At 62.4% G+C, this 25,900-nt stretch overlaps 2 protein-coding genes across 7 annotated transcripts; both read right to left on the bottom strand.

Moving 5' to 3' along the window:
• Positions 1 to 5,619: 5,619 nt before the first annotated feature.
• LOC120381088 lies at positions 5,620 to 9,196 on the bottom strand. Of its 4 annotated transcripts, none has more exons than XM_039499158.1 (3): positions 9,042 to 9,196; positions 7,069 to 7,113; positions 5,620 to 6,101 (listed from the first exon to the last, which is right to left on the bottom strand). In XM_039499158.1, exons 1-3 carry the CDS (start codon positions 9,159 to 9,161, stop codon positions 5,706 to 5,708), a joined length of 561 nt encoding a protein of 186 aa, XP_039355092.1. In that variant the 5' UTR covers positions 9,162 to 9,196; the 3' UTR covers positions 5,620 to 5,705. The 4 variants fall into 4 exon arrangements, with proteins under 4 accessions (XP_039355092.1, XP_039355091.1, XP_039355093.1 ...); XM_039499157.1 differs by having other exon boundaries at positions 8,976 to 9,188; XM_039499159.1 differs by lacking the exon at positions 7,069 to 7,113 and having other exon boundaries at positions 9,042 to 9,195.
• A 6,909-nt stretch (positions 9,197 to 16,105) lies between these two features.
• On the bottom strand, positions 16,106 to 23,356 carry ABHD4 (abhydrolase domain containing 4, N-acyl phospholipase B). 3 transcript variants are annotated; one of them, XM_039497294.1, is made up of 7 exons: positions 23,229 to 23,356; positions 22,070 to 22,158; positions 21,095 to 21,470; positions 18,971 to 19,125; positions 18,689 to 18,800; positions 18,108 to 18,294; positions 16,106 to 16,951 (listed from the first exon to the last, which is right to left on the bottom strand). In XM_039497294.1, exons 1-7 carry the CDS (start codon positions 23,249 to 23,251, stop codon positions 16,862 to 16,864), a joined length of 1,032 nt encoding a protein of 343 aa, XP_039353228.1. In that variant the 5' UTR covers positions 23,252 to 23,356; the 3' UTR covers positions 16,106 to 16,861. The 3 variants fall into 3 exon arrangements, with proteins under 3 accessions (XP_039353228.1, XP_039353227.1, XP_039353229.1); XM_039497293.1 differs by having other exon boundaries at positions 22,070 to 22,179; positions 23,229 to 23,290; XM_039497295.1 differs by having other exon boundaries at positions 18,147 to 18,294; positions 22,070 to 22,179; positions 23,229 to 23,290.
• Between the last annotated feature and the right edge of the window lie 2,544 nt (positions 23,357 to 25,900).

Genomic DNA, 25,900 nt, shown 5'->3' with positions numbered 1-25,900 from the left:
TGTAGGTTGAGTCATTTTTGTCATAAAGCAGTCTCATAGTTCCTCATTCACATAATTAAGGTAACAGCCCCTTTTTTAACTTCCTGCCCCAATAACAAAGAAATTGGGGATTCCACAGTGTGAAAATAACCATCCCATGCTGCTGTGTGTTATGCTAAGTGGAGTGGGTTTTCCAATGCAAATGCACATTCCTAAAATTCCTTTGCCCACTCCTCATAATGTACCACCAGATGTCAGGGATGTAAAATGTGGTGAGACACTCAAATTAACCAACCGACACAGTGTGCAAAGGAATAACAGTGTTTTCTGAGGTAGGAAAGGGATTTTTTAAAGTGGTGAGAAGTTATTTTAAGTGTAGCCACAAGGAGGCACCCCAGGATAACAAAGAGAACCAGGCAGCTTTTCTTTTTGGCTCCATTTCTATGCAGTAACCTTTGAAATATTTCAAGTGTTTGTTTTATTCCACCCAGATTCAGGAAAGGAGGTTAAAGAAAGACCAGCTTTTGAAAGGTGTTTAGGTGCGTAAGGACACATTTAGATGCCTAGAAGGATTATCTGGTTATTCCAAAAATGAACTAGAAAAGCATAAAAAGTAAAGTTTAAAAAAAATGTTAAAACATTGTTTAACTCTCACAACAGACAACTTCATTGCGTCGAGTTTTGAAACTGATTGATTTTTGGCTTTGAAAACTTTCCTGTGAATATTTGACATTTTTCTCCATTTGAAAACTGAGTAGTTTTCAAAGATGAAATTTTGGGCGTCAAAAAAAACCCAATAATTTCTTCTTTTTTTAATTTTAAAAAATCTGACCATGTTGTTAAACTGACCAACCAAACTGAACACAAGAAAACAAAGCCGAAACAAAATAAAAATTGAAATCAAAACACACAAAAAAGAAAATGAAAAAATTAAAAATGGAATAATAAATGAAACCAGGCACCCAACAAAAAAGCACAGAAATCAAAAAGCAATACAAAACCAACCAACCAAACAAAAAAACCTCTCTGTGGTTCTACATTAGAATGGAAACAGGTTTCAGAGGGGCAGCCATGTTAGTCTGCATCCGCAAAAACAAGAAGTCCTTGTGGCACCTTAGAGACTAACACATTTATTTGGGCATAAGCTTTTGTGGGCTAAAACCCACTTCATGGGATGCTTGGAATAGAAAATACAATAGAAAGACAGAGACACACAGTACATGAAAAGATGGGAGTTGCCTTACCAAGTGTGTGTGTGGGGGGGGTCAGTGCTAAGGAGCCAATACGATTAAAGTGGAAGTGGGCTGTTCTCAACAGGAGGAAAAATCACTTTTGTAGTGGTAATGAGGCCAATGTAAACAGAGTGGCCCATTTCAAACCGTTGACAAGAAGGGGTGAGTATCAGCAGGGGGAAATTCGTTTTTGTAGTGACCCAGCTAGTCCCAGTCCTTATTCAGGCCTAATTTGATGATGTCCAGTTTGCAAATTAATTCCAGTTCTGCAATTTCTCTTTTTTTGAAGTTTTTTGTTGTTGAAGAATGGCCACTTTTAAGTCTGTAATTGAGTGACCAGGGAGGTTGACGTGTTCTCCGACTGGTTTTTGAATGTTACAATTCTTGACGTCTGATTTGTGTCCATTTATTCATGTAGACTGTCCGGTTTGGCCAATGTACATGGCAGAGGGGCATTGCTGGCACATTGGTAGATGTGCAGGTGAACGAGCCCCTGAGGGCATGGCGGATGTGGTTAGGTCCTATGATAGTGTCCCTTGAATAGATATGTGGACAGAGTTGGCAACGGGGTTTGGACGTGAACTGCGCTAACTGCCTGAGGCATTCAAGGACAACACCATTTGGATGATATAAACCATCTGGAATGAAGCTTTCTCACGCTGGCACAACAGAAATGTTGACTTACCTGAGAGGTGAGATTAGTGTGTGAATGTGTAGCCACTGTGACGGCAGGGCAGGGGGGGGGGAAGGGCTGTATTTTTGGTGGATTAGTGTGTTGGTGAGTCTGTGCTGTGGGTGGGTAACACCCACACTGCTGCTATCCTACTCCCTCGTACGTGAATCACATCTGTGCAGTCATGTCAGTCACGTGTGTGAACGTACCTTTGCAATGGCATCAGTGTGTCATGAGACCCATGGCCCAGCAGACGCCATGGCACTCGCTATTGCTAGATTCCCAGGCAGCGTGGTCTAGTCGAGACCTTCTCCAGTAGCAGCAAGGTCTATCTCCCGCCAGCCTACATCCCAATGCAAAGCAGAGATATTCATGGTTTCCATGCAGGCAGTTGGCCCGAGGAGTCTTTCACTGAGTAAAACAAGTGGACAAGGAGTTGGTGCGTGTCTGATGGATGCTGCTTCAAGATAAAGCCTTGCCCAAGAGCTTCCTCCTTAATTGCATGTTATTTACGGAGGCAGCACCCTCGGGGAACTCCTCTCCTAGGAGTTACTCCAGGGTGGGCTGCCGATGGGAGGAAGATCATGAACCATAGAAACGGATGCAGGAGCTAATGTCATGCAGGACATCAGCCCAGATGACCGTAATGGTCTTATCCCACCTTAAAATCCAGAGTGAATCAGGACTTGGTCAATAAAAAAACTTTTTTTTTTTACAAAATGGTGATTCATCAAAACCAAAACAATTTGCAAAGGTGGATCCATTTGGGTGAATCACTCCTCAACAAATTTTTTGAAATAAAAGTTTTGAAGCCATTGAAACTTTTGGTTTCAACACTGTCATCACTGGAAAACTGGACTTGGGTTTGTTTCAAACGACTTCATTTTGAAATTCAAACTAATTAGACACGTGAAAAGGTTACCCAAAAAGAAAAAAAAGGTCAACATTGAAATGAAATATTTAAATTTCCCCCACTGGATTTTTTTCTTCATTTTTTCAGTTCCCCAAATCTATTTTACTAAGGTAGTTACCTGGCCTCCATTACTCTAATAGCTAGCTCCCTGCCACTGAACAAGCTATCCTCTGAGGTGTGGGTTTGAATCCCACTACAGGTCAGCAGTGGGTGACCAAAATCTGCTCCTTGTGGATGATTAGAGACACAGTAACTGAGATCAGAAGCCCACTGTGCCGGGGGCTGCATGCACAAAGACAGCTAGGCACCGCCTAAATAGACAGTGGGCGGGAGGGTGGAGAGAAGGGACATGACTTTACCAAGGGCACACAGCAGGGTAGTGGCAGAACTAGGAACCAGCTGTGATGTCTCATTCCATATTCTTTATGAAAATATGCTTAGGATATGAATATGACATAACTGAGAGACACTTTATGCAAGATGGCTCACGTGAGATCATCAGAAAGGTTCTGATTTACTGAATGTGAATATCCTGTTTGTGTGCCTGTCTCATTCCTGTATCTGAAGTTAGGAATATTGACTATGTAGCTGTATTTCAACTGTGCTTCTTTGGGTGACGGCCCCTGCTACCACTTCAGGTACAACAATGGAAAACCCGACTGCGAGGACAATGGACTGTAACAGAGCTTAGTCTTCCTGTGACCATGTGGGTCGGCCTGGGAAGAATGGCTACGAGGGCCCTACAGCAGTGGTCCCCAACCTTTTTGTCTGGCGGGTGCCAGACGAAGGACCACGGCGGGGACGCCTCTCAATGACGTCACTTGTTGGCGACAAGCGTCGTCATCGAGAGGTGTCCCCGCTGAAATTCGGCAGCATTTCGGCGGGTGCTCTCCCGGGGGCCAGGACGCGGGCGCATTTAGATGCCCACGCGGGCGCCATGGCACCCGCGGGCACTGCGTTGGGGACCCCTGCTCTACAGAGTCAGGTGCTCTTGTCATTGCCTGGGACTTCCTGTAACTTTCCACTGTAAGGGAAGGGGGCTCAAACTAGGAACCAAAGGGCTCCCGCCTTAGGCAAATCCTATGTAAGGGTGGGGAGTGAGAGAATCCTGGCTGTCAGTTCTCCCCTCACCCACCCGAGATGACAGCTGGAAACAACTAAGACTGAACTGGGGGCGGGGGGAACCTGGGCCCAGGCTGGAAGGGCGTCTGGCCTGTGAAGATTATTAGAACCACATTTAGGGTGAGAACTTACATGGAACCAGTTTCTTTAGTGTATTAAGCTTAGTTTGTGGGCTCTGTTTTATTTTCTTAGTTCAGCCTTGTTCTGTCTGCTACCTCCTTAACTACTTAAAATACACCTGTTCTAGTTCATACATTTATTTCTGGATTAAAATACAACCCGGTTTAGGTGATTTCTAAAGGGGGGGCGGGAATTGTGCATACCCTCGCCCACATCGAGGGCAGAGGCGAATACAATACATCTTTGGGTCTGCACGCCAAGGGAGGGGGACAGCTCAGTGCTGGAGCAAGTCCCCAAAGCTGAGTCTGCCCAGAGCTGATCTGCAGCTGGCGGTGGCCCTGCCTGTGTGTGGGTTAGAGGAGGTTGCAGAGCCTGGCTCAGCAAGACAGGTTCAAGGGGGCCCAGGCTGGCAGAACAGGTAGACTCAGTGATATCAGCACCTCAGGTGACTTGCCAAGGGGCCCAACCCGTCACACCAGAAACCACATCTCCTGAGTGGGCCTGGGAAGGAAGAATTTTCCCATCCCGTGAGAATTTGGGGGATTTTGTATCCCAGATTGAAATGATGAAAACATTGAAATCTCAACATGTTTTATGGATTGACAAACTAGGCTCCGTTGAAAGCCGTCATGTTGACAACCTCAACATGTTTGTATTTTGATCTTTCCTAATGCAAGTAGGGGGGAATGAACCACTGGTGCAACTTGCCAAGGGCTGTGGTGGATGCGCCATCGCTGGAAATCTGGAAATCAAGCCTGGCTGTTTTTCTAAGCCATCTGTTCAAGTCCAATTGCTGCCACCGACCTCGAAGCAAGCATGGACTTAGGGAATCCTGTGCTATGCAGGAGGTTCAGACCACATGATCACCCCGCTCCTTTCTAGCCTTTGAATCTCTGAAAGTTTGTGTGTTCTGTATACACCAAGAGTGTGATATACCCCCAAGTGAGCCGGCCTGCTATGAGAACCTGGAGGCCCGCAAAGGGTAATAGCCTACTACTGTTTAGGCCTGTCTTGATCCAAAGCCTACTGAAGTCAACGTGCATCTTTCCACTGATTTCCATGGGGTCTTGATTCAGACCCCTATTAATTGTCAAAGCAATTTAGAGGAATTAAGTTAAACCCCTTTGAAAGCACCATATATTGGGCTTTCGCCCCAGTGCTAGAGGGAAGACCTAGATTGTGAGTTGAAAGATGGCTGACCCATGAAGCTGAATTGCCATTTGCAGAAGGCCCGAACAGGGCACGGACTGAAGGCTTCTGCAATTTCCTAGCAAGGTCCCCCAGTTAGTGTTGTTGTGCAGCTTAAAATAAAGTGATGGGAGCAGTTGGTGCTAGCTGGCTCTGCTCAGTGGCCACAGGGGGAGTCCTGAAGAAAGCCATCCCGCAGCCCCATGGAAAGTTACACCTCCCAGAGGGCAGGGATGCCTTACAAGTTTTCTGCCCTAACTTTTCCCCTGGTCAAAACTGGAAAGGGAAACGGGGGACTAATGGAAAACTTTCTCTGAAAGTTTCTTCAAAAAGTCTTTGCTGTTTTCATCAGAAACCCGGGAACACTAAAAAAAAAGGCTGTGACTCAAAGATTTTGTTTGACCCAAAACTGATTGTTCCCCACAAATGCCAGTGGCCCAAAAGAACCCGGCTCTCCCGGAGATACCACCGAGATGGCTCATCCTCCTCCATCTCTTTTCTTCATCTGGCCAGTGCCCGAGGCGCTATGGTGGGAGATGGAGCATGAAGTGCCCCTCACCCAGCATCCGGCCATAGGCCAGGTCCCGGAGTGGCAGCGGGGCCCCTGGGCCTGGCCCCTCGGCGCCTCCCGGGGGATGAGCGGCCGGAACTCCTCCATGGGCTCTGCGGAGGACACCAGGCTGCCTGCCAGCCGGTGGTAGCGGTAATTCTCCTCCCACGGGCCTCCGTCTCCGGCCACCCACAGCGAGAAGGACGGGGGAGGCAGGGGTCTGGGCTTGCGGCGCCAGCCTCTCCGATCCGAGGCTGCCCCCCAGAGCGAGGTCTCCAGGTGGCGGTGCAGAGTGTCCGGGGAGCTGAGCAGCACCTCTCTGGGCTGGAAGAGAAGGGGAGCGCTGGGTTACAGCGGGGCAGACAGACCCAGTGGGGGGGCTTGGGCCCCACCATCTTACTCACCGTCCCCCGGCCCCTCCACCAGGAGCTCAGCAGCCCTGATGCAAGCGCTCGCTCCTCCCACGACCTCCTCAAAGAGACCGTGCTCCCCATGGCGGGGTCCCCTCCCTGCCTGTCCTGCCCTGCCCTGCGCCCCGTGCCTGGGGGTGGGGGCTGCACAGCCCCGGGGCCATTGTGACCTCAGGGCTGGCCAGGGGCTGTCACACTGCACTCAGCCTGGGGGGCCAGGGGGTCTCGGCTCCCCTCCCCACCCCTCTGAGATCCCTGCTCCCCAATGCATACCCCCTGCTCCCCTGCCCCCACCCCACACAGATCCCCTGCCCATCCCCACTGCCCCATTCCTCCCTACTTCCAGGTGTCCCCTGCTGCCCAAACTCAACCCCTATCCTTTCTGGAGCACCCCCTCATCTCCGCCCCCCCTCAAAATCAGCTGCCCTCCCCACTCTGCCACCTGCTTCCTCCCACCCAGCCCCCACCACAGCCAAAGTATCCAAAGTATCCCCACAAATCTCTGCTCCCACCCATTCCAGGGCACCCTCCCTGTCCCCTGGCCCCCATCCCTTTCCCTCATTCCCCCTCCCTGCTCCAATCGCCCCTTCCCAGCAAGACCGACGCTCCAGGGCCATCCGCTTAATATCCTGCTCTTTATTCTCAGCCTCCCCTCACTCCCTCCTCGGCCACTTCCTCAGCTGCCGTGGGGCCGCCCAGCCCGGATCCCCCCGCTGCAGCGCTGCCTCCTGGCAGACCGCCCAGCCCAGCTCCGCCAGCGACGCCTCCACCCGCTGCAGCACGGAGAGGGACAGGCACCGGTCCCGGTAGTGGAAATTCTCCTTCCAGCTCCTCCCGGCCTGGGGAGATGGCGCGGCAAAGCCGGGCCATGGGGAACTCACATCTCCGGCGCTAGGGGGCGTCGCCGACCTGGGAGGCAGCGGGGGCTGGAAGGGAACAGGAGAGTCTGTGTCTTAGCACGGGTGCCTTAAGGAGAACTCAGAGAACATAAGAACGGCCCTACTGGGTCAGACCAAAGGTCCATCTAGCCCAGTGTCCTGTCTCCCGCCAGTGGCCAATGCCAGGTGTCCCAGAGGGAATGAACAGAACAGGGAATCATCAAGTGATCCATCCCCTGTCGCCCATTCCCAGCTTCTGGCAAACAGAGGCCAGAGACCCCATCCCTGCCCAGCCTGGCTAACAGCCACTGAGGGACCTATCCTCCCTGAACCTATATAGCATATATAGTATGAAGCCAGAAGGGACCGTTGTGATCACCTCGTCGGATCACCTGTATCACCTTGGCCAGAGGACTCCTCTGAATTAATTGCTATTTCAACAGAGCGACATATCCAATATTGATTTAAAAAACTGCCATTGCTGGCAAATCCACCGTGACCCTGCTAAGTTGTTTCAACAGTTCATTTACTCTCACTGTTAAAACCTTATTTCTAGTCTGAATTTTTCCAGCTTCCAGCCATCGGATCTTGTTAGACCTTCTTGGCTAGAGAATTATAACATTTCTGCTCCCCACATAGGTACCTATAGTACCCCCGGACCGTCTCTTTGTCACCCCCGGACCGTCTCTTTGTTAAGCCCGATAGATGAGCTCCTCACTCCTATCACTGTGAGGCATTTTCCCCGGTTCTTTAATCACTCTCACGCTCATCTCTCAACCCTCTCCAATTTATCAGCCTCCTTCTCGAATTGTGGGCACCAGATGTGGACACAGGAGTCCACCAGTGACCAATACAGAGATTAAATAAGCTCTCTGCTCCTCCGCGAGGTTCCCGATCATGCCTCCAAAGCTCACATTAACCCTTTTGGCCACAGTGTCGCACTGGGAGCAAATGTTCAGCTGATTCTCCACCGTGACACTAAAGCATTTGCACCATCACTGCTTCCCAGGCTAGAGTCCCTCGCCCTGTAAGTATGGCCTAACTCATGTGGTGCATTCAAAGGGCGGATTAACTACATTGGTTTACACACACCCATTAGGTTCAAAACAGAGCAATGGTCCACACGCCCTCCCCACCCCTTACAAAATACACTCAGCATACCCTGCACCACACAAAATACACCCTTCCACAACACACAAGTATGATCCGGTCAGGAATTTTGACCTTTTTTTTTTTAAACAGACGACTGTCCATTCATTGAAACCAAAACTTTTGGATGGAAAAGATCAGTTTGGATGAATTTTTCAACTGGAAAAAAAATTGATGTTGTTTTGACATTTTCAAACCAAAAAGTTTTTTTTTCTGGTTCTAAACCCAGCTTTTCATGTGGAAATTGGAGTGATGTTCGAGTAAAAATAAAATTTAAAAATCCTCACCACCAAAGTGAAAGATTTTGAGTGACCCAGGGCTGGCTATGAATTACGTACCACCTTTGGTGGTGATTTTCAGGATGCACACACCCCTTGCAACGCTGACACATACATGCAAAAGTAAGGCCCCACCTCCTCCCCCGATGCTATGGACAGCCCCCAAACCAAAATTGTTGGGGGCATTTATGATTCATTAACATTTTTGAGGATTCCGACTTTGTGGGGATTTGCGATGGGAGAGTCGGTCTGTCTTGAAAACGCTCCCTGGATGGAAGCAGGTTTCCCAGCCAGCGTGTGTCAGTGAGCGGCTAGCACGTGCTGTGCGTTGTACACGTATTGCACGGGGGAGGCAGAGTTTGTGCGTGTGCACACGCAGAGCTGATCGGGGCAGGGGAGGACAATTGTAACAGGGTCCCAAGCTCGGGGGAGCCCTCCAAATTTCAGTGCAAAGAAAGTGAGATGGGAAGGGACACGACGTACCAGGGCCCAGCTTTCTCGTGCCAGGCCTGTGTGTGTCCATCCACCCTTCTCTGTGCTATCACTCACTGCGCAGCCGCTGGGCCCGCAGCACCCAAAGAGCCCCCGTCTCTCCCCTGCCTCGCACCGGCTGCAGGCTCCCCCTGGCGCGGAGATCGGCTCCAGGGAGGCGCCACTCCCCATCTCCATGCACCCGCTCCGTGCCTGGGAGCCCCGGAGGAGAGAGAGGAAAATTGTGACCTCAGAGTCCAGCCGTGACCTCACAAGAGGCCGACAGCGTCATAGAGGGAGGTCTCAGCCAGATCCAGAGTGATCTCATTGGATCCTCACCAGAGCCCAAAAGGATCCCGCCAGGATCTCAGACAGGCCCCAACTTGCCCCACTGCCTCCCCAGCCAGATCCCAGGAGATCCCCCAGCTCCCATCAAGTCCCCTTGGGTCCCACCACACCCCATTATCCCTCTCCAGGATCTCCCCCGTCTAGCTCCCAGGGCTCTGTCCCATCCCCCCCAGAGCCAGACACCCGCCCCTTCACCCTCCATTCCTCCCCTTGCTTACTTCTGCCCACCGCTCCTGACAATCCCCTGTGGGACCCCCTAATGCTCCCCACAGTCCCAGGGCAGCCCACAGCCAGATAGAGGCAACCCACTGGTCTGGGCTGGAGGAGCCCTGGGAGAACATGATGCAGTCACCAAAAAGGCAAATATCATTCAGAGGTTGGAACAATGTAAATCCCAGGAGATGATGGTCCAGCCCTATTTGGCCTCGGATGGCGACTGCATTTAAATCCGGGCCCCAGGCCGCAGGAAAGATGTGGACAAATTGGAGAAATTTGAGGAGAGGAGAGCAACAAAAATGATCAACGGTTTAGAAAACCCAGCCTCTGGGGAGAGCTTAGACCAGGGATCGGCAACCTTTGGCACATGGCCTGTCAGGGGAATCCGTGAATGGGCCGGGCCGGTTTGTTTACCTGCAGTGTCGGTGGGTTCAGCCGATCACGGCTCCCACTGACCGCGGTTCGCTCCAGGCCAAGGGCTGTGCTGGCCGCCGCTTCCCGCTGGGTTAAAGCAATTGGGCCTGGTTAGTCAGGAGAAGAGACAGAGGGGTCAGATCTGGGACGGCTGCTCTACAGGGGCTGGGGGTGAATTGTTCGGCATCGCCGCCGAGGGGAGGGCGAGACTACACAGCGCTGCAGGGAAAGCAGGGCCGGGGCTGCAGCAATCACTGGCCACTCAGAACCGATGCAGTGAGCCCAGAGGGCCGGGGCTCCGCACTGCCCGGCCCTGGCACACGTTAAGGGAGGAGAGGTCAGATATTAGGAAAAACCACTTTCTGATGCTCAGGAGAGCGACGCTCTGACCCGGCCCCGGGGGAGGTCGTGGAGTCCCAGTCCTGGGAGGTTTTTAAGAACAGGGGGACAAAGACCCAGCAGAGCTGGTCTCCGGTTACTTGGCCCTGCCGCAGCCCAGGGGGTGGCCGGGTGTTTCTAGGATTATTCCAGCAGCCGCAGCAGCAACAGGGGGGGGGGGGGGCAGGGCGCCCTGCTGGGAAGGGCCACTGGGGGGCAGCACACGCTAAGGAATGAGAACACGTCTCCGCAGCAGAAGGCTGGAGGCCCCAGATAGAAACCTGCCCTGCAGGCCGGGCATTGGAGTCAGCGCCCCTCAGCTGAGCCCCACATACCCCACTCCCCATAGCCCAGCGCCCCCTAGTGCTGCCCTGGGGCCAGCCCTGCCTGCCAGGGGAGAGCCCCCCTGCTGAGCCCCCCACCCCACTCCCTGCAGCCCAGCGCCCCCTAGTGCTGCCCCTGGGGCCAGCCCGGCCGCCAGAGGAGAGCGCCCCCTGCTGAGCCCCCCACCCCGCTCCCTGCAGCCCAGCGCCCCCTAGTGCTGCCCTGGGGCCAGCCCTGGGGCCAGCCCTGCCTGCAGGGGAGAGTGCCCCCTGCTGTGCCCCCATCACCCCACTCCATGCCTCACAGCGCCCCCTAGCGCCGCCCTGGGGCCAGCCCTGCCTGCAGGGGAGAGCGCCCCCTGCTGAGCCCCCCACCCCGCTCTGTGCCCCACAGCACCCCCTAGCGCCGCCCTGGGGCCAGCCATGCTTGCCATGGCACAGTGCCCCCTGCTGAGCCCCCCACCCTGCTCCCTGACCCACACCACCCCCTAGAGCCACCCTGGGGCCAGCCCGCCTGCCAGGAGAGCGCCCCTGCTGAGCCCCACCCCGCCTCCCTGCAGCCCAGCACCCCCTAGTGCTGCCCTGGGGCCAGCCCTGCCTGCAGGGGAGAGTGCCCCCTGCTGAGCCCCCCACCCTGCTCCATCCTCACAGCGCCCCCTAGCGCTGCCCTGGGGCCAGCCCTGGGGCCAGCCCTGCCTGCAGGGGAGAGCACCCCCTGCGGAGCCCCCCACCCCGCGCCATCCCCACAGCGCCCCCTAGCGCCGCCCTGGGGCCAGCCCTGCCTGCAGGGAGAACGCCCCTGCTGAGCCCCCACCCCGCTCCCTGCCCCACAGCACCTAGAACCGCCTTGGGGCCAGCCCTGCCTGCCAGGGGACAGCGCCCCCTGCTGAGCCCCCCACCCTGCTTCCTGCCCCACAGCACCCCCTCGGGCCGCCCTGGGGCCAGCCCGGCCTGCAGGGGAGAGCGCCCCCTGCTGAGCCCCCCACCCCGCTCCATCCCCACAGCGCCCCCTAGTGCCGCCCTGGGGCCAGCCCTGCCTGCCAGGGGAGAGCACCCCCTGCTGAGCCCCCCACCCCGCTCCCTGCCCCACAGCCCCCCCAGCGCAGCCCTGGGGCCAACCCTGCCTGCCAGGGGAGAGCGCCCCCTGCTGAGCCCCCCACCCTGCTCCCTGCCCCACAGCACCCGCTAGCGCCGCCCTGGGGCTAGCCCTGACTGCCAGGGGAGAGCGCCCCCTGCTGAGCCCCCCACCCTGCTCCCTGCCCCACAGCACCCGCTAGCGCCGCCCTGGGGCTAGCCCTGACTGCCAGGGGAGAGCGCCCCCTGCTGAGCCGCCCCCCCAGCGCCCGGCCCCACAGCCCCCCCTAGCGCCGCCCTGGGGCCAGCCCTGACTGCCAGGGGAGAGCGCCCCCTGCTGAGCCCCCCACCCTGCTCCCTGCCCCACAGCGCCCCCTAGAGCCACCCTGGTACTAGCACCACCCTGGGGTCAGCACTGACAGCGGGGGAAGAGTGCCCCCTGCTGAGTCCCCCACTCTCTGCAGCCCAGTGCCCCCTAGCGCCTCCGTCCCTCCCCCGCCCTCCCCCATGAACCCTGCGTCCTGGAGCCCCCTGGCCTCACGCCACACACAGCCGCAGCCTGTGGACTGTGGCATGGGCGTCGGGGGGGGGGGTCTCTTTATTGAACTTTAGCCTTTTCTCCCAACAGGGACCCAGGGGAAGGTGCCCGGTGTCTCCCCCACAGCTGCTCCCATCCCCTTCGGCTACTCCGGCGGCCTCCTGCCCTGCAGCGAGCTCTCCCCACAGCTCCAGCTCCGGCAGCACCCAGGGGAGGGGGACCTGCGCTGGCTCCCGGGGGGCCCTGCTGGATGCGGGAGAACGGCGGGGGGTCCGAGCTGGGAGGCCTCTGCCCATCCCGTCGGCTGCTTCTGCCCAAGGAGGGCCCGGAGGGGAGGGGCCCGTCAGCAGGGGCGGCCCTGCAGCGCGGTCGGGCGGGAAGGGAGCAGCACAGATTTGGGGCACATGGTTCATGCCCAGGCTGCAGCAGGGCAGGAGCAGAGAGCCCGGGCAAGGATGGGACCCGCCCCAGAGAGGGGGAGATGGGCTGCTCTGCTCCGAGGGGCTGGATAGTGCTGAGCGAGCCCCGGGTGCAGGCTCAGGGCCGCCCCCGGGAGAGAACCCGCCCGTCTCGCCCCATGAGAAGGGCGCAGGCCTAAAGCAGAGCAAGAGCTTTTCAACTAATTGATTTGTCACCAAAAACTGCATTTTTGGAGGGCTTGAAACTATGCACCAAATTCACCACGGGGACGAAGAGAATCCAAACCGCTCGTGCCGCCGCGGCTCACGGCGATTGGCAAAGGCCTTTCAACCGCACGTGTGGCCAGGCACGAAATGAAAACAGGGCAAAAGGTGCCTGGAGCCCGGGGGCGGGAGGGGGAGACAATCATTGCAAATCAAGACTCCCATGAACGGGGAGGTTCTCGCTGCAACCACCAAGCGGGAGCCGTTCGGCTTTGGTTCCATGGAAGCAGGTCCCTGCCAGGCACCGCGGGACTCCCCAGTTCTGCCCCCAAAGCCCCTCATTACACAGCTCGCCCCGTGGCCTCTGGTGACCCCAGTCCCCGCTGGGCCCGGAGCCTGGCTCCTGCAGCACGTTGCCCCCGGCCTCACCGGCTCGCCACCCCCACGGCCACATCCCGTGGAGAGGGGCCCGCTCCGCCCCCACCCCCCCATTGAGCTGTGGAGGGAGCAGGGGAACCACGGAGACGCCCTCGGGTGGGTCACGGCACACGGGCTCCTCGGGGAGCGGCTCAGCGGATCCTGCCACCCCCCCCCCCCGCCGTCTCTGGCGCCCGGGGACTGGCCCCCATCCCCTTGTACTTTAACCTCGTCCCAGCGGAGCCCAGGCTCCTCCTGCCAGCTGGGCCAGGCCCCAGCCAACGCCCGAGCTGCCCCCACCCCTCAGGGCACCACTGGGGCAGCGAGAGGGGGGGTCACCTCACAAGGGAGTCCCATGGGGCCGCTGAGTGCAGGGAGCGGACGGTCTCAAAGGGGGGGGTTGGAAGAAGAGAAAGTCCCATGGCCCCCCCTCCAAAACTCACGCAGTGCTGAGATGCAGCTGCCTCTGGGGTGGGGCGCAGGGCTGGTTAAACGGACCCTTTGTCTGATGCGCCCTAGCACCCTGTTGGGATCAGCACAAGGAGACAGGCCCCTCCTGAGCCCCCCTCCCTGCAGCACCAGGCTGGGCACAGGGGTCAGAGCTGAGTGAACGGAGACCGCCCCCCACCCTGCTGAGCGCCCCCACCCCGGCACTGCACTGAGCGAGGGGGAACCACCCCCCACCAAGCCCTCCCCTCCCCACTGCACTGAGCAATGGGGACCACCCCAGCCGAGCTCCCCACCGCTCCCTACAACACCAGGCTAGGCACTGGGGTCAGAGCTGAGCGAAGGGAGACCGCCCCACCCTGCTGAGCCCCCCACCCCGGCACTGCACTGAGGGGAGGCCACCCCCCCCCCACCTGCACTGAGCGAGGGGAGACCGCCCCCTGCTGTGCCCCCCACCCCACCCCTGGCACTGCACTGAGCGAGGGTGGAACCGTCCCCACCCCTCTCCACTGCACTGAGCAATGGGGACTGCCCCTGCTGAGCCCCACCCCACCCCTGGCACTGCACTGAGCGAGGCAGACCGCCCCTGCTGAGCCCCACACCCCACCCCACCCTGGCACTGCACTGAGTGAGGGGGAACCACCCCCACCCTGCTGAGCCCCCCACCCCCCCCCGGGACTGCAGTGAGCGAGGGGAGACCGCCCCCTGCTGAGCCCCCCACCCCACCCCACCCCCGGCACTGCACTGAGCGAGGGGAGACCGCCCCCTGCTGAGCCCCCCACCCCACCCCGGCACTGCACTGAGCGAGGAGACTGCCTGCTAAGCCCCCACCCCACCCCTGGCACTGCACTGAGCGAGGGTGGAACCGTCCCCACCCCTCTCCACTGCACTGAGCAATGGGGACTGCCCCTGCTGAGCCCCACCCCACCCCTGGCACTGCACTGAGCGAGGGCAGACCACCCCTGCTGAGCCCCACACCCCACCCCACCCTGGCACTGCACTGAGCGAGGGCAGACCGCCCCTGCCGAGCCCCCACCCCACCCCTGGCACTGCACTGAGCGAGGGGAACCACCCCGCCCTGCTGAGCCCCCACCCCACCCCATCCCGGCACTGCACTGAGCGAGATGAGACCGCCCCTGCTGAGCCCCCACCCCACCCCATCCCGGCACTGCACTGAGCGAGGGGAGACCGCCCCTGCTGAGCCCCCACCCCACCCTGGCACTGCACTGAGCGAGGGCAGACCGCCCCTGCTGAGCCCCACCCCACCCCACCCCGGCACTGCACTGAGCGAGGCAGACCGCCCCTGCCGAGCCCCCACCCCACCCCACCCCGGCACTGCACTGAGCGAGGGCAGACCGCCCCTGCTGAGCCCCACCCCACCCCGGCACTGCACTGAGCGAGGGGAGACCGCCCCTGCTAAGCCCCACCCCACCCCTGGCACTGCACTGAGCGAGGAGACTGCCTGCTAAGCCCCCACCCCACCCCGGCACTGCACTGAGCGAGGGAGACTGCCTGCTGAGCCCCACCCCACCCGGCACTGCACTGAGCGAGGAGACTGCCTGCTAAGCCCCCACCCCACCCCTGGCACTGCACTGAGCGAGGTGGAACCGTCCCCACCCTCTCCACTGCACTGAGCAATGGGGACTGCCCCTGCTGAGCCCCACCCCACCCCTGGCACTGCACTGAGCGAGGCAGACCGCCCCTGCTGAGCCCCACCCCACCCCACCCCTGGCACTGCACTGAGCGAGGGCAGACCGCCCCTGCCGAGCCCCACCCCACCCCTGGCACTGCACTGAGCGAGGGGGAACCACCCCGCCCTGCTGAGCCCCACCCCACCCCATCCCGGCACTGCACTGAGCGAGGAGACCGCCCCTGCTGAGCCCCACCCCACCCCATCCCGGCACTGCACTGAGCGAGGAGACCGCCCCTGCTGAGCCCCCACCCCACCCCTGGCACTGCACTGAGCGAGGGCAGACAGCCCCTGCTGAGCCCCACACCCCACCCCACCCCTGGCACTGCACTGAGTGAGGGGGAACCACCCCCGCCCTGCTGAGCCCCCACCCCACCCGGCACTGCACTGAGCGAGGAGACCGCCCCTGCTGAGCCCCCACCCCACCCCATCCCGGCACTGCACTGAGCGAGGAGACCGCCCCTGCTGAGCCCCCACCCCACCCCTGGCACTGCACTGAGCGAGGCAGACCGCCCCTGCTGAGCCCCCACCCCACCCCGGCACTGCACTGAGCGAGGAGACCGCCCCTGCTGTGCCCCCACCCGGCTCCTGCTGAGCCCCACACCCCACCCCGGCACTGCACTGAGCGAGGGCCGATCGCCCCCTGCCGAGCCCCCCACCCCTGGCACCACATGCAGTTTTCCAGTGTTTTGTTTATTAAGGTAGAAACTTGGTACAAAGGGGGGTTCCCGTACAAAGCTCGGCGGCGCGGCGCGGCCCGCGGGGGAGCCGACGGGTTCGGAACATGGCACCGTTAGACGCTCCCTGCCGGCCCCCAGCGGGGCACCACCCCTTGGGCCTCAGCATCCCGGCGAGCCCCGGGCAGAGCTGGGACAGGGCTGCCGGCCGCGCTGATCAGTCCCGCACAGACTGGGGGGCTGACAGGGGCGCAACAGGGACAAAGGACCCCTGGCAGCTTGCCAGCCACGTGCATTCAAAACCGTGCGTCGCACACGCGACCATGGGGTCCTCGTGCCCCAGAGGTGGCTGCAGCAGCCTAAGGCACATCAGGGGGGTCACAGAGCAGAGGGAGATGCGGGTGGCTGGGGGGGGCCTCTATTTCCCCCTCCCCCGCCCTGGGGCTGGATCACATCTAGCACCCTAGGGGGGACAGGCCCCCGTGCCCCCCCTCCCCCGCCACAGGGGAGCGGACAGCCCAGGAGAGCGAGAAGCAAAGGGAAGGGGGAAGGAATCAGCCCAGGAGACAAGGAATAAAACCCTCAACAGCACAACCTTGATCCCTTCCCCCCCCCCAGCTCGGGGCCCCGGGCTCCAGGGGCAGCGAAGGAGCCTAGCTGGCTGGGGGGGGGGGCACAGGGGCCGCAGCCTGTGGCCCAGCCCCGCCGGGGAGGGGTCTGTGCCCCCGCGTTGGGTGGGGTCGGCCCGGCCCCTCAGTCCACGGAGTCGCAGATCTCCTGCACGGCCGCGTTGAAGGCAGCGGGCTGGTCGGCGTAGACGTGGTGGGAGGCGCCGGCGATGGCCTGGGGGGGAGAGAAACGGGGCGGGGGGGGTCAGGAGACAGGTTTGCGCCCCTCCCTCCCTCCCCTGCAGCCTGCCCCAAGGGACAAGGCCCCCGTCCCGTCCCGTCCCTCCTTCACTGCAGCCCCCGCCCCTCCGGCTCCGGCCCCCATGGACCTGCCCCTCCCCAGGCCTGGCCCCCATGGACCTGGCCCCTCCCCGTAGCCTGCCCCCCGGGGCAAGGCTCCCGTCCCTCCTTCACTGCAGCCCCCGCCCCTCTGGCTCCGGCCCCCATGGACCTGCCCCGTCCCACCCCTGCAGCCTGCCCCAAGGGGCAAGGCCCCCGTCCCGGCCCTCCTTCACTGCAGCCCCCGCCCCTCCGGCTCCGGCCCCCATGGACCGGCCCCCTCCCCCCCCAGGCCTGGCCCCCATGGACCTGCCCCCTCCCCCCCCCCCGTAGCCTGCCCCAAGGGGCAAGGCTCCCTTCCCTCCTTCACTGCAGCCCCCGCCCCTCTGGCTCCAGCCCCCATGGACCTGCCCCATCCTCCCCCAAGCCTGGCCCCCATGGACCTGCCCCTCCCTCCTTCACTGCAGCCCCCGCCCTCTGGCTCCGGCCCCCATGGACCTGCCCCTCCCTCCCCTGCGCCCCAAGGTGCAAGGCTCCCTTCCCTCCTTCACTGCAGCCCCCGCCCCTCTGGCTCCAGCCCCCATGGACCTGCCCCATCCTCCCCCAAGCCTGGCCCCCATGGACCTGCCCCCTCCCCTGCAGCCTGCCCCAAAGTGCAAGGCTCCTTCCCTTCTTCCGGCACGTCTACACTGCAGCCCCCGCCCCTCTGGCCCCGGCCCCCATGGACCTGCCCCCTCTAGGCCTGGCCCCATGGACCTGCCCCGGTCCCCATGGACCTGCCCCCTCCTCCCACCCCCAGGCCTGGCCCCCATGGACCTGCCCCATCCTCCCCCAAGCCTGGCCCCAAGGTGCAAGGCTCCCTTCCCTTCTTCCGGTACGTCTACACGGCAGCCCCCCGCCCCTCTGGCCCCGGCCCCCATGGACCTGCCCCCTCCTCCCCCAGGCCTGGCCCCCATGGACCTGCCCCTCCCCAGGCCTGGCCCCCATGGACCTGCCCCCCAGCTACCCCTCCCCAAGACTCTGCCCCCACACCCGGGGGCGCACAGCCGTACCAGGTGCCGGACGTAGCTGTGGGGCCGCAGCTCTCGCACCTGGCGCCCGGTGCTGGTGTCGATCCAGGACTCGGCACCGTAGATCAGGGTGATGGGCAGCTCCCGCGGGAGCAGGTGGATCCGCTCCAGCATGGGGTGCCGCGCCCAGCCCAGCGCCTGCGTCATGGCCTTGAACGCCGTCTCGCCGCTGGGGGCGGGGGAGGGGGAGGGGTGAGCGCTCCCCGGACGCCTGGGTCCCTCGCCCAGTCCGCGTCTCCCTCCCAATACCCCATTCCCGGACGCCTGGGTCCCTCGCCCGGCCCGCGTCTCCCTCCCAATATTCCATTCCCGGACGCCAGACGCCTGGGTCCCTCGTCCTGTCTGCATTCCCCTCACAAACCATCCATCACCCTCTGGGTCCCCATTCCCCCTCCCTTGGCATGGTGCCCCGGACACCTGGGTCCCATTCGCCGTCCGAGTCTCTTCTCCCTGGCGCTGGGGCCTGTGGGTGAACTCCCCGCACTGGCATCCTGGAAGCGTGGGACCCCTTCCCTCCCTGAGGCCTGGGAGACGGTGGTGATCCCGGAGGACCTGCCCCTCACCTGGGCGCCTGGGCGTTGCAGTGGTAGATGTACTCCGAGATGGTGTCATCCTCAAAGAACTCCGCGAATTTCTGCTTGAAGTCAGGACGGAAGCGCTGGACGAGGCCAGGGCCTGGACGGAGGGACGTGGAGACAGACAGACACCTCGTTACGTGGGGGGGACCTGCCCCAGAGATTCACTTACCTGCCCCCCCAGTCCCACCCCCTGCCCCCAGTTACCACCCAAAATAACTCTCATCCCTCAGCCTCATTCCTCCCCCCCCCAGCCCCCCGGTGACTCACCCCAGGGCCCGGCGACTCTCAGCACAGCCAGGGGGTTGGAGCGCCCCAGGACAGCGGCCATGGCCTTCACCCAGGTTGGGGGGGGTCGGATCTGGCTGGGGTCGGTGGGGCGCACGGGGAAGCCCCAGGGGTCCACCAGGATGAGGTGCTTCACCCTGCGCCAGGCCGGGGGGGGGCAGCAGCAGAAAGGGTAAGAGACAGAGACACCAACACCCCCACAAGGCGACGCACAGCCCCCCGCCCGAGATTCCCCCATCCCCCAGACAGAGACAGCCCCCGTCTCAACCCCCACCCCAGACACCACCCTGCCCCCAACCTCTCTCCTCTGAGCCCCTGGGCATGGGGGAGTCTCACCCCCCCCTCCCCCGGATCCTGGCAGGGGTGGAAGGGGGTGAACGGGGGAGCAAAGGGCTGAATGGGGACCAGGCAGTAGGGGGAGGGGAGAGATGGGGCAAACAGCAGGGCAGGGCATGCATGGGGTGGGGGTCTCACCTCTCGGGGTACGTCAGGCTGTAGGATCGGGGGGCAGGGCGTGGGGGCCGGGCTGCAGGGGGGGGGTCTCACCTCTCAGGGTACGTCAGGCTGTAGGATCGGGGGGCCGGGCTGGGGGGTTCTCACCTCTCGGGGTACGTCAGGCGGTAGGATCGGGGGGCAGGTAGTGGGGCCGGGCTGCAGGGGGTCTCACCTCTCAGGGTACGTCAGGCTGTAGGATCGAGTGCGTGGCGGGGCCGGGCTGGGGGTTCTCACCTCCCGGGTACGTCAGGCTGTAGGATCGGGGGCAGGTAGCGGGGCCGGGCTGCAGGGGGTCTCACCTCTCGGGTACGTCAGGCTGTAGGATTGGGGGGCCGGGCTGCGGGGGGGGGGTTCACCTCTCGGGGTAAGTCAGGCAGTAGGATCGGGGGCAGGTAGCAGGGGCCGGGCTGTGGGTTGGGGGTCTCACCTCTCGGGTACGTCAGGCTGTAGGATCGGGAGTGCGTGGGGTCTCACCTCTCGGGTACGTCAGGCTGTAGGATTGGGGGTACGTAGCGGGGGTCTCACCTCTCGGGGTATGTCAGGCTGTAGGATCGCGGGTACGTAGCGGGGGCCGGGCTGGGGGGGTTCTCACCTCCCGGGGTACGTCAGGCTGTAGGATCGGGGGGCAGGTAGCGGGTGCCGGGCTGTGGGCTGAGGGGTTTCTCACCTCTCGGGTACGTCAGGCTGTAGGATCGGGGGCAGGTAGCGGGGCCGGGCTGGGGGGGGTCTCACCTCTCGGGGTACGTCAGGCTGTAGGATCGGGGCAGGTAGCGGGGCCGGGCTGCAGGGGGCTCACCTCTCGGGTACGTCAGGCTGTAGGATCGGGGCGTGGCGGGGCCGGGCTGCGGGGTCTCACCTCTTGGGGTACATCAGGCTGTAGGATCGGGGTAGGTAGCGGGGGCCGCGTTGCGGGGGTCTCACCTCTCGGGGTATGTCAGGCTATAGGATCGGGGCAGGTGGCGGGGGCCGCGTTGCGGGGGTCTCACCTCTCTGGGTACGTCAGGCTGTAGGATCGGGGGGGCAGGTAGCGGGGGCCGGGCTGCAGGGGGGTCTCACCTCTCGGGGTACGTCAGGCTGTAGGATTGGGGGGCCGGGCTGCGGGGGGGGGGTTCACCTCTCGGGGTATGTCAGGCAGTAGGATCGGGGGGGCAGGTAGCAGGGGCCGGGCTGTGGGTTGGGGGGGTCTCACCTCTCGGGTACGTCAGGCTGTAGGATCGGTGCGTGGCGGGGTCTCACCTCTCGGGGTACGTCAGGCTGTAGGATTGGGGGTACGTAGCGGGGGACTCACCTCTCGGGGTACGTCAGGCTGTAGGATCGGGGGTATGTAGCGGGGGGTCTCACCTCTTGGGGTACGTCAGGCTGTAGGATCGGGGGGCCGGGCTGCGGGGGGGGGGGTCTCACCTCTCGGGGTACGTCAGGCTGTAGGATCGGGGGGGCAGGTAGCGGGGGCTGGGCTGGGGAGGTCTCACCTCTCGGGGTACGTCAGGCTGTAGGATCAGGGAGGAGGGCAGGTAGCGGGGGCCGGGCTGGGGGGTCTCACCTCTCGGGGTACGTCAGGCTGTAGGATCAGGGAGGAGGGCAGGTAGCGGGGGCCGGGCTGGGGGGTCTCACCTCTCGGGGTACGTCAGGCTGTAGGAGGCCGCCAGGAAGCCCCCCAGGCTGTGGCCCAGCAGGATCATGGTACCGATGCCCATCTCCCGGCGCCAGTCCTCGATGGAGCGCACGAACTCGGCCTCGGCCCCCTGGGCGTCGGGGGGGAAGGGGGGCCGGGAGCTGCGCCCGAAGCCCAGCAGGTCGAAGGCGTGAAGGGGCCGCCGGGCCCCGAGCCGGTCCAGGTTGAGCACCCACAGCCCCACGCCGCCCCCAAAGCCGTGCACCAGCACCAGGGGGGTGCGCCCCTCGCCCTGCTCCGGGCACAGCGAGACGGTCCAGACGCGCGCCCGGCCCGGCAGGGTCACGTACCGCCCCACGAACCGGCTCTGCAGGCCTGCGCGGGGAGAGGTGTCAGGGGGGCCCTGAGCCAGCCCCCATGGGGGTGTCCCCCTGCCTAGACCCCAGCCGCCCAGCCGAGCCAGCCCCCCACATCCCAGCCCCCCAGAGGCAGTGTATCCCCCTGCCTGGACCCCAGCCTGGCAGCCAGGCCCTGAGGCAGCCCCCCACATCCCAGCCCCCCAGAGGCAGCGTATGCCCCTGCCTGGACCCCAGCCTGATGGCCAGGCCCTGAGCCAGCCCCCCACATCCCAGCCCCCCCATAGGGGCATGTCCCTGTGCCGAGACCCCAAGCCCTGAGCCAGCCCCCCACATGCTCCCCCAGTGCTCCCATGAGGGATACACTCCCTGGACTCCTCCCCAAGCCCCTGGATCAGCTACCGCACCCATAGAGGGGACTTGGCGTCCTGGGCCCCCTTCCCTGATACAGCTCGGGGGGGCTGGCTGGAGTGTAAGCATGGGGGCTCCGGCCCAGCCCCCTTAGGGGGATATACCCCATGGCCTCCTTACTCAGCTGCTGCTGTTCGCCCCCAGCCACCCCCCATAGGAAATCCACCCCAAGCCCTACCCCGCCCCCCCGCTGTTCTCAGCACTCACACTGCAGGATCCGGGCCTCCACGTTCTTCAGGTGGGACATGGACGTGGGGCGCCAGGCAGGGAGCCAGCCGCTCAGCCAGCCCTGGGGCCTGAGCCGGGGGGCAGACAGACAACACAGGAGCAATGGGGGGAGGGGGGACACATGAGTGATCCGTTGGGGTCTGGCGCCAAATGAGGGCATCAACTGACCCCCCACATAGAGGGACCCAGGGACCTCCCCCCTCCCCCAGGCTGGGGGGTCCCTCACTCTCCTGGGGGGCAGAGGCCCCCACCACCCACTTTGCCTCTCTCACTGCGGTCCCAGCTGCTCCCCACAGGACCCCAGAGCTCCTCTCCCAGGGTCCCACTGCCCCCTCCCCCCCACACCACCCAGGGGCTTTTCAGGAGTCACTGCCCCATGGCGAGGGGCAGGAGCTCTGGGGCAGGGATATTGCTGAGTCACTCACCAGGGGAGCAGGTGCTGGCTACCTCCCCCTGGTGGGGGGGAGACACACACCCAGGGGACCCCCCCTCCCCCAGTGGGGCACGGGGACACCAGCATCCAGCTGTGTGCGGCCCCCACACACTCGGACCGACTGGGTCAGACCCCCTTCCCCCCCCCCAGCTACCCCCCTCCCGCTAGCCCCCTCTGGACTTCCCCCCAACAGCCCCCTCCCCCTTCACTCCATATAACCCCCCACTCTGCATGCTCAGCCCCCCCAATGGAGTCCCCTCCCCTGCTCCCCAAATAATTCCCTTCTTCCTGCCCCAGCAGCCTCCTCTCCCCAAACAATCCCCTGCGCGCCAGTACCCCCCTCCAGTCCTTCCCCCACACCCCCCCGGTCGCCCCCCCCCCCATAACCCCTCCCTCTGCCCCAAGAGCCCCCTTTCCTGTTCCCCTCCGGCCTTTGCCAGACCCCTCCCCGCCGGCCCTGCAGCTTCTAAACTCCCCAGCCCCCCATTCCCAGCTCCCCCCCTCTGGGCATGCCACAGGGGACCCCCCGCGCACGGACTGGGGGGCGGGGGCACCCCCCCCCCCACAAGCACCGAGCTGCATAGTCCAAGGGGCGCTGAGGAGCCAGGAGACCAGGGCCCCCTCTCCCCAAACCTGGGGAACGCCCCCAAGGGACCCCAGCTACCCTCCCCCCATCAGCGAGGCGGGAGGGGGGCGCAGACTCACTGTTCCTCCACTTCCTCCTCCATAGGCGGCCCCCAGCTGAGCTCATCGCAGCAGCAGCTGATCCGGGTGGGGGCAGGGCGGCTGGGCAGTCAGGGGGCGGGGCTAGCGGGGCGGGGGCGGGGCTTAGGTTTATGAATGGGAGAGGGCGGGCTGCGTGTCCGGGTTATGTAACTGGAGGGTGGGGCGGGGCCGGGCCGCTGCCGACCCCGGGGAGGGCAGGGCGGGGCGGGGTGGTGGCACTGTCGGGGGAGGGCGGCTCTACTGGGCCCCGGACCCCGGATAGTCTTAGGGTGCAGCCGGCAGTACGGGGGGCGCGGCTCTACGGGGGGGGCCTCCCTCCGGTCTTGGGGTGATAGGGCTGCAGAGTGACCTGCACCGGGGCACAGGGAGGGCACTGGAAAAAGGAGGGGTTATAGTGGGGGGCTCATGTGGGGGTGGTTTGGGGGGCACATGGGTTATAAAGGGGGGCTCATAGGGGGATGGTTTAGTGCGAGACACGTTATGATGGGGGCTCAGATGGGGGCGATTTGGGGGCACATGGGGTATAGCGGGGGCTCAGATGGGGTGATTTGGGGCACATGGGGTATAGTGGGGGCTCAGATGCGGTGATTTGGGGGCACATGGGGTATAGTGGGGAGCTCAGATGGGGTGATTTGGGGGCACATGGGGTCTAGTGGGGGCTCAGATGGGGTGATTTGGGGGCACATGGGGTATAGCGGGGGGCTCAGATGTGGGTTGTTTGGGGGCACATGGGGTGTAGTGGGGGCTCAGATGGGGTGATTTGGGGGCACATGGGGTGTAGCGGGTGGCTGAGATGGGGGTGATTTGGGGCACATGGGGTATAGCGGGGGCTCAGATGGGGTGATTTGGGGGCACATGGGGTGTAGCGGGGGCTCAGATGGGGTGATTTGGGGGCACATGGGGTGTAGCGGGGGCTGAGATGGGGTGATTTGGGGGCACATGGGGTATCGCGGGGGGCTCAGAGGTGGGTGGTTTGGGGGCACATGGGGTGTAGCGGGGGGCTCAGATGGGGGTGATTTGGGGACACATGGGGTGTAGCGGGGGGCTCAGATGGGGGTGATTTGGGGACACATGGGGTGTAGCGGGGGGCTCAGATGGGGGTGGTTGGGGGGCACATGGGGTGTAGCGGGGGCTCAATGGGGTGATTTGGGGACACATGAGGTGTAGCGGGGGCTCAATGGGGGTGATTTGGGGCACATGGGGTATAGCGGGGGCTCAGATGTGGTGATTTGGGGGCACATGGGGTATAGCGGGGGGCTCAGATGGGGGGTGATTTCGGGGGCACAGGGGGTATAGTGGGGCTCAGATGGGGGTGGTTTGGGGCACATGGGGTATAGCGGGGGCTCAGATGGGGGTGATTTGGGGCACATGGGGTATAGCGGGGGCTCAGATGGGGGTGGTTTGGGGGCACATGGGGTATAGCGGGGGCTCAATGGGGGTGATTTGGGGGCACATGGGGTAGCGGGGCTCAATGGGGGTGTTTTGGGGCCACATGGGGTATAGCGGGGTGCTCAGATGGGGGTGGTTGGGGGCACATGGGGTATAGAGGAGGCTCAGATGGGGTGATTTGGGGGCACATGGGGTGTAGCGGGGGCTCAATGGGGTGATTTGGGGACACATGGGGTGTAGCGGGGGGCTCAATGGGGGTGATTTGGGGCACATGGGGTATAGCGGGGGCTCAGATGGGGTGATTTGGGGGCACATGGGGTATAGAGGAGGCTCAGATGGGGGTGATTTGGGGCACATGGGGTATAGCGGGGGCTCAGATGGGGTGATTTGGGGGCACATGGGGTATAGCGGGGGGCTCAATGGGGGGTGATTTGGGGGCACATGGGGTGTAGCGGGGGCTCAATGGGGGTGATTTGGGGGCACATGGGGTATAGCGGGGGGCTCAGATGGGGGTGGTTGGGGGGCACATGGGGTATAGAGGAGGCTCAGATGGGGGTGATTTGGGGGCACATGGGGTATAGCGGGGGCTCAATGGGGGTGATTTGGGGCACATGGGGTGTAGCGGGGGCTCAGATGGGATGATTTGGGGGCACATGGGGTATAGCGGGGCTCAGATGGGGTGGTTGGGGGCACATGGGGTATAGCGGGGGCTCAATGGGGGTGGTTGGGGGCACATGGGGTATAGCGGGGGCTCAGATGGGGGTGGTTGGGGGGCACATGGGGTATAGAGGAGGCTCAGATGGGGGTGATTTGGGGGCACATGGGGTATAGCGGGGGCTCAGATGGGGTGGTTGGGGGCACATGGGGTATAGCGGGGGCTCAATGGGGGTGATTTGGGGGCACATGGGGTGTAGCGGGGCTCAGATGGGGGTGATTTGGGGGCACATGGGGTATAGCGGGGCTCAGATGGGATGATTTGGGGGCACATGGGGTATAGCGGGGGCTCAGATGGGGGTGGTTGGGGGCACATGGGGTATAGCGGAGGGCTCAATGGGGGTGGTTGGGGCACATGGGGTATAGCGGGGCTCAGATGGGGGTGGTTGGGGGCACATGGGGTATAGGAGGCTCAGATGGGGGTGATTTGGGGACACATGGGGTATAGCGGGGGGCTCAGATGGGGGTGGTTGGGGGGCACATGGGGTATAGCGGGGGCTCAATGGGGGTGGTTGGGGCACATGGGGTATAGCGGGGGCTCAGATGGG

Source organism: Mauremys reevesii, linkage group 13 (genome assembly GCF_016161935.1).
Source record: "Mauremys reevesii isolate NIE-2019 linkage group 13, ASM1616193v1, whole genome shotgun sequence".
Classification (NCBI taxonomy): domain Eukaryota; kingdom Metazoa; phylum Chordata; order Testudines; family Geoemydidae; genus Mauremys; species Mauremys reevesii.
Note: the sequence above shows the minus strand (reverse complement) of the source record. Positions and strands in the feature narration are given on the sequence as shown.

Bases quoted from the DNA above. Each gene is read 5' to 3' on its own strand.
- LOC120381088 (XM_039499157.1), bottom strand. From the start codon at position 9,161: ATGGAGATGGGGAGTGGCGCCTCCCTGGAGCCGATCTCCGCGCCAGGG. The intron at 7,114-8,975 runs GTACGTCGTGTC...GTTCCCTTCCAG, and splicing joins CACGAGAAAGCTGGGCCCTG to CCCCCGCTGCCTCCCAGGTC. The intron at 6,102-7,068 runs GTGAGTTCCCCA...CTTCTCTTCCAG, and splicing joins CGCCCCCTAGCGCCGGAGAT to CCCAGAGAGGTGCTGCTCAG.
- ABHD4 (XM_039497293.1), bottom strand. From the start codon at position 23,251: ATGGAGGAGGAAGTGGAGGAACA. The intron at 19,126-21,094 runs GTGAGACCCCCC...GGCCTGGCGCAG, and splicing joins AGCCTGACGTACCCCGAGAG to GGTGAAGCACCTCATCCTGG. The intron at 18,295-18,688 runs GTGAGGGGCAGG...CCCCGCCCCCAG, and splicing joins TGCAACGCCCAGGCGCCCAG to CGGCGAGACGGCGTTCAAGG.